Below are 15,529 nucleotides of genomic sequence, written 5' to 3'. Positions count from 1 at the left end.
ATGGCTGCCTTCCTCACTACCCCAGATTCCAGGTAGCATAGAGGAACCCTGACTCCCAGCCAGCATGCCTTCTACCTTACTCATCAGCCCTCATGGCAGACCACTTCACTACAAACAATAATTGCTTGCCTGCTTCCTCCTCAGACCTCATGGCCAGATACCCCTACTTCATGGCTTCTTCCTCACAGCTGCCTCCCTACTCTTTCGCCCTCATGGTGGAATTCCCTTCTTTTTCAGTCCAAACTTATTTTAAATGCTCAGCCAAGACTTCGTATATGTCCGCATATCTGGCCCCTCCTACAATGTGCTACTTTTGCCAGGCCCCCTGTATTTTTTACCTTCTTTTGGCTGCCATGTATAGTCAGGACAAGAGTTCTCGGTGACACATGGACATCCACCTCCCTGCCTCTTGCACAGGCGCTGTATGAGCTACCCCCACCCATGTCATGAGTTACTATTTATTTTGAAAGTCAGTGTGCCTTTAGCCCTGGGTGGCAGCATAGTTATTAACTTGCTTTTTGTTATGCAAAGTATCTTAGGCAGTGTCATCTGCTCCCCCTTCCCCCAATTGAGGGCTGTGTGGATTTTTTTCTATATTTTGGGAACCCCCCCGCCCCGGTTTGCCCCGCCATTACAGAGTGGCAAAAGAGAACTGGGTAAGAAAAGACTGGGGTAAGCTGCAGGCAGAAACCTGTTTATCCCCATGTCTACATTCCAGCATGGAGCGCTGATGAACTGTAATTAGAACTTGGCCTTTCAGATCACTACGAAAATAAATTGGTCAGAATAGGAGAACAGAACATATTATTTGATAGTTTGTTTTTAAGCAATTAGTTTTCAATAGTTGGATATGGTATCTGGGCCTCCATATGTACTCTTGACCCAGGTCCCACAGATGAGAATGACCTCATTCTCCCTCCCTCAGATCACCTACCTAAACTCAACATTGAACTTATTCAGATGTTGGGGTCAAGGGGAGTCTCTGTTGATATGGCCCAGGCTACTGATGCCTCCAGAAAACACCAAATTGGGCACACCAGCCTACCTAACTCCTCATTTTCCTAAATTCCTAATGCACATCTGTTATACTAGGAATAGTTCTTTACAACAGATTTTTGTATTTTCAAGTATGCTTTTTTCACATATGGTAAATTGTCTACCTAACCACACAGTTCTTTGATAGTTTGGGAGCAAGAAATTTTGCTCTACTCTCAGGGTTCTTTTGGCTGGTCTATTAATCAAATAGACATGAGACAGATTAACAAGAGAAAATAACCAAATTTAACACATAGGTACACATGGGAACCCCACAATACATGAGAGGGTCAAAGACAAAGGGAAATTGAGGTATGTATGACATTCTGAGCTAAGGATCACCTTGGGCCTTCAGAGGGGAGGAAGAGGAGGGTAAGAAGAGCAGATGTTCGGTAATTGAGAAGTTTGCCATACACTATAGATGGGTCAAAAATAGCTATCTCTGATAATCTCTTATTATGGGCAAGGCCCCTAATTCAAATTCTTACAAGTGGTTAATGGGAATGGGGGAAGTTTCCCTGAGCCTTCGGTGTCTTGGATTCCTTACCTCAAAACAATCCGCAAAAGCACATCTTAAGAGCAACTCATTCTGAATCCCAACAATAGAAACCATCTTTCATATTCCTCTTAAATATCCTTTCCAGATTCTCATATAATATTATGTATGTAATAGATATCAGTAAAAAAGGATTGCATAAAATAAGGTGACCTTTGTTACTACCTAAGATAAATAAATTAACTACAAGTAATCAAAAATATTGTCTTCACTTTTGTACAGTTCAACCTAGATTACTGACCTACAGTATTTCCACTCAGTAACATTTGGTGTTTCTAACAGCCTAAAAATATCAACTATTCATGAATCTAAAAAAATACTAGGATTAAATTAATATAACCTTATATGTTTGCCAAAAGCAATAATATTACCTTGTTTATAAGAAAACATGTAGTCATCAAATGAATCCTAAGATAAATTACTAATTTATTTTCCCAGCAAATATAGCCTCTCATTAAAACCTGTAACATTAGTTCTAAAGAAATGCACACTGCCCACAGCCCTCAACATCCTTCCCATCCTCCACCCCAGTTATGTATATACCCAGCAAGCAAAGAGTTGGAAGGAAAAAAAAAACAGGATGTGTTAAGTTGTCTGCAGTTTTCTCTGGAACTAAAGACAGCATGTTTTATAGTTGCATGGCAACAATAAACAATGAAAGATGACTGGTGGGCAAGGAAATAGCCCTTAAATAGCTGAAATTTAAAGACTTTTTAAGGAATAATTGGAAATAGAGAACTGGAAAATGGGAAGAAGAAGTGGAAGTGAGGTGATACAGTGGGAAGTATAAAGTTAATAATTAGTAATAATAAGTAGGTGTTTACTGAGCCCCTACTGTGAGTCTGACTTAATGCTCAGTATTTCACATGCATTATTATCCATGGATATTTGGAGAACACTGTATGGCAAGGAATCCAAATTATTCTACATCTCCAAGGTTATGGTAAATAAAATAGTAAAGAAGCAAGAACAGAAAGCTAATATAATATAAGTTCTTCTACATAACATAAATATGGAAGGGCTGCATGGGATCTAGAAAGTAGCCACATTCAAAAGCCACATATTTTAATCATTCAAGAACTGTATACAAAACTGAAAATAGTAATTAGTTGACATAAGCTTTTGATGGTTCTTTAAGATTTGGGCAAATAATTTCTTTTATACAGTACCCAAATAGTACCTAGAGTAAAACAAATATTTTTAATGAAAACAATAACCTAAAAAAAACCTCTAAAGATAATCATAACGATTTTAAGGTCAAGATATAGGAAAGACAAAAAGAAATCTAATTTCTGTAAGAAAAAATATTCACATAAGAGGAGAAATTCTAAAGTGATGGTGTTATATACCAAACATGAAATCTGGGGTCATTCTACTATCCATTTGCTGGAGGGAAAGGCCAAAGTTTGTCAGGACCTACGAATCATTAGCTGATGATGAGATTATTGTTTCCAACTATTCTATTTTAAACTTGAAATACATGCAAAAGAGAGGTTTTCAAATATGCCAAATATTTTTTCATTTTGTTCCTTGGTTTTATTGGAAAAATTATCTTGGTAAATGTCATCCGAAAGTATTTTGCCACATTTGGTAATTAAAATTAGAACATTGAACTTACCCAGAAAGTTTTTAAAATTAAGATTTTAATCTGAAAACTGATCATTATAATATAATCTCAGTAATTTAAGATAAAGTAATTCAGGTTTTGCTATAATTTTAGCAGAGAAAGGGCCAAAGTTTGTATCTGCCAAACAGAATGCAGAGAATGTTGATTTGCATGGCATGGATATAACTTGAAGATCCAAATGGACTTTTTAAGTGGGCATCCTGCTTCTCATTTTTCTTTCAAGTCAAGAAGGCAAATAGGAATGGTGAATATATATGGAAAAATCAGCCTTAAGGGAAGTTATACAGAGATGGTATGATTTCCCCTACTTTCCATAACTGTTATAAATCAGGGAAGCTGTTGTTCAGGTTATTGTTTAAGTGTCTGTGTTTCAGATTAAGACTTCTGATTCTTGATATTATATAATAGTAGCTAACAATGATTTTAGGCAATTCTTTGAATCCCTCTTGGCTAATTTTTTTTACTTAAAGATATTAACTTACAGTTAATGTGAGGGTTATATGAAATAATCATTGTAAATCTAGTGGTATAGTACCTAGCACATAGTAAATGATTAAGAAATATTAGTTATTATTGCACAATAGATGTTCATGATGAGAAATACTATAAAATCCTGTAGTATTTTCTGTACTATAGTATTTATAGTATCAAGAAAAGTTGGTTTAAATACTGAATATATTATAAGAGAAATGTTAAAAACACTTGTAATCTAATTATTTTAAAGTATAATAGAAATTTTCAACACTTGGTTATGCTGATTACCACATTTTTATCTACTCATTAAATCAAATCCTGAAGTACATTTACTTAGCAAATAAGTATTTAAAGTTTTAAGCTAAACTGGAGAGGATTCAAAACATGGCAACTGAGTAGGTGGAAGCTGAGCCATTTGCTTGTACACCCAGCACGGATTTTCTGCTGATCTTCAGGCAAATGACCTGAACAATTAACAGAATCTCAGCTGAAGTGAATTTTTGAAGCCAAGGAGTACAGAGGATGCTTTGCACAGTCTGGTAAGAGATTTTATAAGTTGAGGGGGAAATGCCATGTGTGAGACACCTGCAGCAGAGGGAAGATCAGGCAGAAAATGCAGCTTAGTGGCTCCCTGCCCTCCCAGCACAGGGCCCTGATCCCACAAAGGGAAACCACCAACCCTAATCAGGAGAGACTTGAAAGGACATACAAAGTCTGGGAGACTTAGGCTACATGCACAGTGAGCAGCATGTTCATAGCTGTAGCACCATCTGGGAGAGTCACAGAGAGAAGCTCCATCTCCAAAATTGTCAGAGGCACTGGCAGTGTGTGGACAGCCCTGACCGAGACAGGCTTTGTGTTTCGGGGCAGAGGTGGAGCATGCAGAGGACCAGCCCAGGACTCGGTGCTGTAGTGTGGGGGCCACATTGAGAGACTCTTTTAAAAGGGGAGCTAGGGTGAGACAGGACAGGGACCCTGTGCTTGCACGTGCATGCACACAGCGGCTCTGCCAATAAGGAAACCAGTGAAAGCAAAGTTTGGTCCCACTGAGTCCAGCTGCATAGGAAGAACAGAAAGTGGCACAGTGAAGGGATTGTGGGCCCTGGCTCAGCATGGCTGGGAGCAGGGGGCTGCACAGAGTGGAGAGTTCGGGCCTTGAGTCTCCTGCGAGAGCAGCAAGCTAGGGACTAGACAGATTCATTGTAACCAGGCAGGTCCCCTAACATGCAGGCATGCCCAAGCCCACCTGTGGGACTGCAGGCTCCGCAGATCAGTGAGGCCAGGCTCAGGAACCCCCTGCTCAGCACATATCTACAGGGGAAAGAAAAAGAGAACTCTAAAAGGGCCCTTTCTGAACGTTTATCAGACACTGCAAGCTACACTGGTTCCTCAAGCACTGATCCACGGAAACTGGCAAAGCAGAGAGATTAGAAATTGGCACAGCAACAGGCCTCAGGGCCGTGCTCAGCCTCAGCTCTCACACAGAGCTGCCATCAGGGCTAAGCAGGAAAGAGCTGCCCTTTTTACATGGATTGGCCCCACACAGGAAAAAGACAGTTAATTCACCAGAAACTATACGTTATCGGAAGTAATCTGGGACAGACCAAGACTTGTGGTGACGGGGTAGGGAACCACTCCCACCAACTTCTCTGAAGACTGAACAGCGCCTCCCAGGGGTGACCCAGGGATTCCATCCTGCTCATCGCACCAGAGGACCCCTCTGGAGGCAGGTGAATGTGGTACTGGCAGTGCTATCAGACATCAGATGAAACATTGCTGGGCCTTGGGCTGATGGAACTCCAGCAGGGCAGAATAGTAGGACCAGCCAAGTTCAAAGGAGACAGCCACAGACTGTATTGCTTACAGGCTTGAACAGGCCATCTAAAGCTAGACTGGGACACCATCTGACATTACCAGGGGTGGAGCCAGAAAGAGAAAACAGTGGCAAACATTAGACTCTGCTGAGACGAATTCCACCACAGTCTTCATTATTTCTGAAATTTTTTTCCTCCTGCATAGCTTGTTAATGTTTTTTCTTTTACTTCAAGTTTGGTCCTATTATTTCACTATTTTTTAAATTTTAGTTTCTTTAAAAAAAAAAGGGGGTATATTTTACTCCTACCTTCTCTTACTTCATTTGCGTTCTTTCTTCCTCTACTTATTTTTGTTTTAATTTTTTCCCCTTTCTATGCCTTGTTTCTGTTCCATACTCTTATTATTTCTCCTTCCTCCAGCCTCTCAACACCATTTTTCTTGCCATTAGTCATCTCACATTCTTTTCCCTTTTTTATAATATCCTTATTCTTCCACTTTTATTAATCTTTGCTCATTCGTTGTTGATGTGGTGGTTGGTATTGCATTTCTTCAATTTTATTCCTAGAAGTTCACTATTTTTGTTTTTCAAATCTCAAATTTTACTGTTCCCCTCTCCTACTCCAATTTGCCTTTCTCCTGACACCCCTTTTATTGTTTTTAAATTTTACTTTTCCCCTCTCTTAGCCTCACTCTTACTATCTCTTCTCCCTCTATCTTCTCAAAATCACTTTTGTTTCCTATGGAGAAATCATAATTTTTTTTCTTTCTTTTTTCCTTCTTATTCACTTTCCACCTTTATTAATGTTTGCTCATTTGTCATGGATATTGCTGTACTGGATATTTTTCTCCAAATTTGTTCCTATTTTTTCACTTTAAAAAGTTTTTTTAAACCTCATATTAAAGTCTTCCCTTTTCTTACTACATTGTGCCTTCTTCCCTCCTTTTTTTATTTATGGTGTAAATTTTCTTTTCTTTCTTTCCTTGCCTTCTTTCTATTCCCTACTCTTATTGTTTCTCCTCCCTCTACCCTCTCAAAATCATTTTTCTTTCTGTTAGTCATCTCATATTTGTTTTTCCTTTCTTATACTAGTCTTAATATTTTTCCACCTTTATTATTTGCTCATTTGTTGTTGAGCATGTGTTTGTGGGTGGGGGTTATTTTTGCAGGTATGGGTTTTGTTTCCTGGGTTATTTTGTTTTGTTCTGGCAGCAACTGCACACAAGATGTGTTGGGTGGTGTGACTCTCAGCCAGCCAGCCAAAAGAAAGAACCCACCACAAAAATGACACAACAACCAAAACCCAATTACAAAAGAGCCCACATAAATGGCATAAAGGGCATCCCAGGAGCATTCAGCTCAGGACATCAAGGGGATAGCACCACTGAGTTCCACAGGTCTCCTACCACAGGACACCCCATAAAAAAATAGAGGAAGAGCAGATCAATCTAATATGCAGACACAAACAAGAAGAAGCCCTAAAATGGGGAGACAAAGAAACAACTCCCAATCAAAAGGAAGGGAGAAATCCCCAGAAAGAGTACTAAATGAAGCTGAGGCAAGCAATCATTCAGACATAGAGTTCAAATAATGGTTATAAGAATGCTCAAGGAGCTCAGTGAGAACTACAAGGAACTCTATGAGAGCTACAAGGAACTTAGTGAGAACTATATTAGCATGAAAAAAGACATAGAGACTATGAATAAGAGCCAGGAGGAAGTGAAGAATACAATATCAGAAATGAAGAACACAGTAGAGTAAATTAAAAGCAGGCTAGATGAAGCAGAGGATCAAATCAGCAAGTTGGAGGACAAAGCAGAAAAAAAAAACAAAACACCCAGACATAGCAGCAAAACAAAAAAAAAGAAAGAAGACTCAAAAAGAATGAAGACAGTTTAAGGGAGGTGCAGGACAACAGGATATAAAATAATATTCTCATCATAGGGATACCAGAAGGAGAAGAAAAGGAACAAGTGATAGAAAACCTGTTTGATAAAGTAATGACAGAAAATTTCCCTGACTTGGTGAGGGAAAAAGTCATGCAAGTCCAAGAAGCACAGAAGATCCCAATCAAGAAGAACCTAGAGAGGCCCACTCCAAGACAGATCATAATTAAAATGGCAAAATTCAAAGACAAAGAGAGAATTTTAAAGGCAGCAAGGGAGAAACAGATTGTAACATACAAGGGAGCTCCAATAAGGCTAGCAGGTGATTTCTCAAAAGAAACACTACAATCCAGAAGGGAATAACATGAAATATTCCAAGTAATGAAAAGCAAAGGACTTCAACCACAACTACTGTACCCAGCAAAGCTCTCATTTAAAATGGAAGGCAAAATAAGGAACTTCTCAGACTAAATAAATAAATAAATAAAAGGTTAAAAGAGTATATCTCCACAAAACCAGCATTGCAAGAGATGCTAAAGGGACTGCTTTAAGAAGATGAAGAAAAGAGAGAGGGACAGGAACACAGGTACAAAGTGAAAAAATGGCAACGAATAAGTACCTATCAATAATGATCTTAAATGTAAATGGATTAAATGCTCCAATCAAAAGACACAAGGTAGCTGAATGGATAAGAAAACATGACCCGCATATATGCTGTCTACAAGAGTCCCACCTCAGAACAAACAATCTACACAAGCTGAAAGTGAAGGGATGGAAAAAAAATTCCAAGCAAGCAGATGTGAAAAAAAAGCTGGCATAGCAGTACCTATATCAGACAAAGTGAACTTCAAAACAAAAGCCAGAAAAAGAGTCAAAAAAGGTCACTACATAGTACTTAAAGGAGTAGTCCAACAAGAGGATACAACCCTTCTAAACATATATGCACCCAACATAGAAGCACTTAAATATATAAAGAATATCTTGGAAGACTTCAAGAAAGATATCGACAGTAACCCAGTCATTGTAGGGGATTTTAACACACCACTGTCAACAACGGATAGATCTTCCAAACAAAGAAAAAATGAGGACATTGTGGCATTGAATGACACCTTAGATCACATGGACTTAATGGATGTGTACAGAGTATTTAATCCCAAAGAGCAAAATATACATTCTTTCATATGCACATGGAACATTTTCAAAGATAGACCACATGGTAGGACACAAAACAAGCCTCACAAATTCAAGAAAATTGAAATCATATTAAGCATCTTCTCTGACCACAGTGCTATGAAACTAGAAATCATTTGCAGGGGAAAAAATGCAAACACATTCAAATACATGGAAACTGAATAACATGTTATTAAATAATGAATGTGTTAACAATGAGATCAAGGAAGAATCAAAAAGTATGGAAACAAATGGAAATGAACACACACACACACACACACAAACTACGAGACATAGGGAAGGCATCCCTGAGAGGGAAGTGCATAGGAATACAGATCTACCTAAAGAAGATAGAAAAATCTGAAATAAACAACCTAACCCTACACTGACAAGAACTAGAGGAACAATAAACAAAGCCCAAAGCAAGTAGAAGGAAGGAAATAATCAAGATCAGAGCAGAATTAACTGACAAAGAGACTAAAAAAAACAATTAAAAGAAAATGAATCCAGGAGCTGGTTCTTTGAAAAGATAAACAAAACTGACAAACCTTTAACCAGACTAATCAAGAAAAAAAAGAAAAGACCAAAATAAATAAAATCAGAAATGAAACAGAAGTAACACCTAATACCACAGAAATACAAAGGATTGTAAGAAATTACTATCGACAACTGAATGCCAAGAAATTGGACAACCTGGGTGAAATGGATACATTTCTAGAAACATACAACTTCCAAAACTGAATCAAGAAGCAGCAGAAAGTCTACATAAGCTGATAACAACTACTGAAAATGAAGCATTAATAAAGAAAACTCCCAACATACAAAAGCCATGGACTGGATGGCTTCACAGGCATATTTTACCAAACTTTAAAGAAGAGCTCCTATCCTTCTCAAACCATTCCAAAAAATTCAAGAAAATGGAAGACTCCCAAACTGTTTTTACAGAGCTAGTATTATCCTAATTCCAAAACCAGGTAAAGATGTAGTAAAGGAAACTACAGGCCAATATCACTGATGAACATAGATGCTAAAATCCTGAACAAAATATTGGCAAATGGCATCCAGCATTACATTAAAATGATCATACACCATACTGAGTACAACTCATCCCAGGGATGCAAGGATATTATAATAGTCACAAATCAATAAACATAATACACCACATAAACAAAATGAAGGACAAAAATCACATGATATATCAATAGATGCTGAAAAAGCATTTGATAAAATCCAGCACCCATTTATGATAAAAATAGTCAGCAAAGTGGGAATGGAGGGAACATACCTCAACATAAGAAAGGCTGTACATGAGAAGCCTACAGCCTATATCATACTCAATGGGCAAAAACTAAAAGCTTACTCCTTAAGATCAGGAACAAGACAAGGGTGTCTGCTCTCACCACTCTTATTCAACATAGTACTGGAAGTCCTAGCCACAGCAATCAGACAAGAAAAAGAAATAAAGGGCATCCAAATTGGAAAGGAGGGAGTAAAATTGTTATTATTCACAGACGACATGATAGTGTACATAGAAAACCCTATAGTCTCCACCGAAAGCTGCTCGACCTAATAAGTGAATTTGGCAAAATAGCTGGATACAAAGTCAATATTCAGAAATCAATGGCATTTTTGTACACCAACAATGAACTGTCAGAAAGAGAAAGTAGAGAGGAAATCCCATTTACTATAACAAGGAAAAATAAAGTACCTAGGAATAAATTTAACCAAGGAGGTAAAAGACATGTTCTCAGAAAACTATAGAACACTAAAGAAAGAAATTGAGGAAGATACAAATAAATGGAAGCATATATAATGTTCATGGATTGGAAGAATTAAACTTGTTAAAATGTCCATACTACCCAAAGCAATTTATAGATTCAATGAAATCCCTATTAAAATACCAATGGCATATTTCACAGATTTAGAAAAACCTTTCAAAAATTTGTACAGAACCAAAAAGACCCTGAAAGCCTCAACAATCTTGAGAAAGAAGAACAAAGTAGGAAGGATCACAATACCTCATATCAAACTATAGCACAAGGCCACTGTAATCAAAACAGTCTTGTACTGGCATAAGAACAGACACATAGATCAATGGAACAGAAAAATATCCCAGAAATAAACCCATGTCTCTATGGTCAATTACCATTTGACAAAGGGGGCAGGAGCAAAAAATGAAATAAAAATAGCCTCTTCAATAAATGACATTGGAAGAACTAGACTGGAACATGCAAAAAAAAAAAAAAAAAAAAGAAAGGAACTAGACCACCAACTTACATCATACACCAGAATAAACTTAAACTGGATAAAAGACTTAAATACAAGTCATGACACCATAAAAAATCCTAGAGAAAAACGTAGGCAGTAAAATTTCAGATATTCTTTGTAGCAGTATTTTTGCTAATATGTCTCCTAAGGCAAGGGAAATAAAGGGAAAAATAAACAAATGGTACTACATCAAATTAAAAAGCTTCTGCACAGCTAAAGAAGCCATCATCAAAATGAAAAGGGAACAGACCATATGAGGGAAATTAATTGCCAATGATACATCAGACAAGGGTTTAGTCTCCAAAATATATAAAGAACTCATACAGTTCAACGCCAGGAAGCCAAACAATCCAATTAAAAATGGGCAAAGGACCTGAATAGACATTTCTCCGAAAAGGATATACAGATCATCCATAGTCATATGGAAGGACTGCTCAACATCACAAGCCATCAGAGAGAAGCAAATTAAAACCACAATGAGATATCATCTCACACCTGTCAGAATGGCCATTATTAATAAACTAACAAACAACAAGTGTTGGCAAGGTTGTAGTTAATAGGGAACCCTAGTGCACTGTTGGTGGGGAGGCAGACTGGTGCAGCCACTCAAAAAACAGTATGAAATTTCCTCAAAAAATTAAAAATGGGGTCCCAAAGCTCAGCTGCTTGTGCATACTTCCCCCAACCTTGGGCTGATTGGGTTAATTCCACTCTTCCCCAATAAGGATCTTGACTTGTCCTGCACAAGCCAGCTCTTTGCTTCTGCTCCTGAGAAGTGCCAAGATTCTGAAACGCTGACTCCAGTTGCCTTCTCATACCTAGACTTTGGGCTGCTTTCCGGATACATGCATAAGCAAGTCCTTGTCACTGCTACCCATTCCTACCTGCACCCTGCTTTTTCCTTCTGGCTACACTTGTGTTCATTTCTCTCCCTCCCCACGTCCATCCTCTGGGCACAATTCAAAAAGGATGGAAAAAGTACTGTGGCCAGAAGTCTCTGAGTGAGGCAACAATGGACGAATATTTAGGCAGCTTAGGGCTGTTTCGAAAGCTGACTGTCAAGGATGCCTCTTGCCTCTTTCAGGCTATTTCGGAGCAGTTGTTTTGCAGCCTGTTCCATCATTTGGAAATCAGGAAGGCTTGTGTCTCATATATGAGAGAAAATCAACAAACTTTTGGGTCTTATGTGGAGGGACCTTTTGAGAAATACCTGGAATGGTTGGGAGATCCCAAGGAAAGTGCTGGCCAGCTGGAATTAAGAGCTCTTCCTCTAATTTATAATCAAGGTTTCATTCTTTATCGCAATTCTTGAAAGCCTCCAACTTATGTCACAGATAATGGCTATGAAGACAAGATTCTACTCTGCTATTCAAGTAATGGTCCTTATGATTCAGTGTACTCAAAACAGTTTCAGTCAAGTGCAGATGTTTGTCAAGCTGTACTGTATGAAATTCTCTATAAAAATGTGTTTGTTGTGGATGAAGAAGCATTGAAGACTGCAGTTGAATTGTTTCAAAGTAGTTCCAAGAAGAACAGAAACAATGCTGTCACTGGCAGTGAGGATGCCCATGATGCCTACAAGAGTTTAACTCAGGATAGGACTGAAGAGTGGGGTGATTGCTGCAATGTTGAAAATACACCAGAGGGGTACAGTGGAGGAACAGAAGAAGCAAAGTCTCCAGAAAATCCATCAAAGATGCTCTTCCCCTATAAGGTGCTCAAAGCTCTGGATCCAGAAATCTATCATAATGTAGAATTTAATGTTTGGTTGGACAGCAGAAAAGAACTTCAAAAAACTGATTACATGGAATATGCTGGAGACATTACTATTTTGGAGACAAGTGTCAAGTTCACTTGGAATCAAATGGAAAATATTATAATGCTCATGTACAGGAAGTTGGAAATGAGAACAATTCAGTAACAGTCTTCACTGAAGAATTGGCAGGAAAGCATGTTGTTCCACTGGCTAACTTAAAACCAGTTACTCAAGTGACACCTGTTCCTGCCTGGAATGCTATGCCTAGTCAGAAAGGAAGAGGTTACCAGAAAATGTCCGGGGGCTATTTCCCAGAAATGGTAATGCCTGAAATAGGTGTGAAGCAACAGAAGATATTCAGGAGAGTGAAAGGAAAAGAAATGTATATGTCTGCGGCTTACAGCAGGGGAGACAGCCTGCCTGTACCCAGGCTTCAGCATAGTATCATGCATTATGGGCATGACCCTGCAATGCACTCCTCACAGACAGCTGGCGATGTTATAGCTAATGAACATTTTTCATCCTCAACATTCATCTCAGAGACAAGGTCGGGGATATGGGATGCCCAGGGACTCATCTCGCTCTATAAACAGGCCCAATATGGCAGACCCTAAAGTTGGTTTTTACCCTGGCCCAGGGAAGAAGTGCTGCCAGAGCTATGATAACTTCTCCTGTAGATCTCGTTCCTTTAGATGTAGTCACCGCCAGATGCAATGCACGAATAAGGAGTGCCAATATAGCTTTGCCCCAGAAAATGGACAGATGCCCCAGGGTTTGGAAGAAACCATTACTTTTTATGAAATTGAAGAAGGGGGTGAGACTGTTTATCCAACTTTACCTAATAATGGAAGGTCCTCCACAATGGTTCCTCCTGCTTCAACATACTGTGTTGCAAGGCAAGGACATAACTCAGGCAAACAGACTTTGAGTTCAGAGGAGGGTGATGGCCAAAGTGACAACGTGATTGTTTCACCGCCCTATCCATACCTCTCTGCTCCTGTGCCTGCTGTTGCTGCCTCTCTACCACCACCGCCACCGCCACCGCCGCCTCCTCCTCCTTCTCTACCTCCTCCTATTCCTGCTGAGGTAGGAGAGGCTTCAAACTTACCACCGCCTCCTCCACCTTATTCCTGTGATCCAAGTAGCAGTGACCTGCCACAAGATACAAAAGTTTTGCAGTACTATTTCAACCTGGGACTGCAGTGCTATCACCACAACTACTGGCACTCCATGGTCTGTGTGCCACAGATGCAGCAACACCATCTTCATGTAGAGAATTATCCAGTCTGTACTGAGACACCTACTCTGGTAGATCAGACCATCCTCCTGTTGTACACTGAGGTGGGGAGACAAGGTGGCGCACAAGTGGAAGCATCAGCAAATGGTAACTTTCCAAATGGCAACCCTGCACCTGTCCCTCAAGGAGCAGTCTATTTTCCGGTGATGTTGGATCCCTGTGGGCAGCCACCTTTGCCTAGTTTTGATTCCTGATTTCCCATTGTGCCAGATTATTCCTTTGTTGCCCCCTGGCATCCCATTGGTGCAGCATATGGTGGTTCTCCTCAGATTCATGGTGCTATGAATCCTGGGCCAGCTGGCTATGTTGCTTCACCTTCCTCAGCTTGTCATTATGTACCTCAGAATATGTAAGATTCAGCAGTATGTATTCTTGCACTGCCATTTTTCTTGCTGTTTTGATTTTTTTTTAAACTGTTTTATGTTAGTGTTTAAGAGATTTAGGTGTTTAGAGTGGTTACTATTGTATCTGTCTTTCAGATTATTTTATCTTTTGATTTAAAATAGCACTTTACAAAGTAATAAAGAAATATTACTTTGGGCTGTGAATAAGGAAATCAAGATGAATGTACAACTAGCCCCATGCTGAGCATACTTTGTTGTATTCAGCTGTCTTCCTGTCAGCTAGCCTGTCAGTGTTATTTTACTTATGGTACCAATGGATAAAAAGAATAAGTTATACAAACAATTTCCTTGGTTTAGATATCACACATTATATTAAACTACAAAATTCGATTAACTTCCACTTTTCTCTAGAAAATAAAACAAAACCAAGAGCATTTGTTTCTGGATAACTAACAAAATTAAATGAGAGTTCTTCAGGTTTCTTAAGAACTGTCTAAACTGCGTTGCATTCTGTGATATATCAATTTCAAAGGCACAGGGTGCTCAGCTTTAGATTTGTCCCATATGCTATATTGTTTAATATTGGACTTATGCAACTGAGTTACTGCACAGTATTGAATTGGTGTCCCTTGCACAGTTAGCAGTAAATAAAAATTAGCATTTAAAATGGAGAAAAAAATTAAAAATGGAACTTCCTTTTGACCCAGTGATTCCACTGTTGGGAATATACCCTAAGAATCCTGAAATACCAATTCAAATGGACATAAGCACCCTTATGTTCATAGGAGCACTATTTACAACAGCCAAGTGCTCAAAACAGCCTACATGCCCATCAGTAAGTGAGTGGATCAAAAAACCGTGGTACATTTACACAATGGAATACTACACAGCAGAAAGAAAGAAGGATCTCCTACCAGCATAGATGGAACTGGAGAGGATTATGCTAAGTGAAATAAGCCAGTGAGTGAAAGACAAATACCATATGATCTCACCTATAAGAGGAATCTACTGAACAAAATAAACTAATGAGCAAAATAGAACCACAAGCACGGAAACATGGAGCAGACTGACAGCAGCCACTGGGGAGCGTGGCGTGGGCTGGGTGGAGGAGGGCAAAAAGGATGAAAAATTGGAACAACTGTAGTATAATAACAATAAAAAATTATAAATAATAAATAAGCTAAACTGGAAAGTAAACAATCTATCTTTATGATATACTATATTTAATATTTAATTCAGAATGGTTGGTCTACTTCTTCCAAATTGTTTCAATTTTTTATGTTTGATAACAATTTTGCATAAT

The 15,529-nt window shown here is 38.8% G+C and overlaps 1 protein-coding gene across 1 annotated transcript; it reads left to right on the top strand.

Moving 5' to 3' along the window:
* LOC129065595 (putative bifunctional UDP-N-acetylglucosamine transferase and deubiquitinase ALG13) lies at positions 1 to 14,235 on the top strand. The gene is given in 7 exon segments (XM_054566842.1): positions 1 to 32; positions 11,555 to 11,583; positions 11,586 to 11,707; positions 11,709 to 11,767; positions 11,769 to 12,646; positions 12,649 to 13,100; positions 13,102 to 14,235. Coding segments are annotated over 7 exon segments (2,706 nt in total).
* Positions 14,236 to 15,529: the final 1,294 nt, after the last annotated feature.

This window comes from Pteronotus mesoamericanus, unplaced genomic scaffold, assembly GCF_021234165.1.
Source record: "Pteronotus mesoamericanus isolate MK-2021 breed Mesoamerican mustached bat unplaced genomic scaffold, CSHL_Meso_final contig_181, whole genome shotgun sequence".
Lineage (NCBI taxonomy): Eukaryota > Metazoa > Chordata > Mammalia > Chiroptera > Mormoopidae > Pteronotus > Pteronotus mesoamericanus.
The sequence above is the reverse complement of the archived record's forward strand: the minus strand, read 5'-3'. Positions and strand labels throughout refer to the sequence as shown.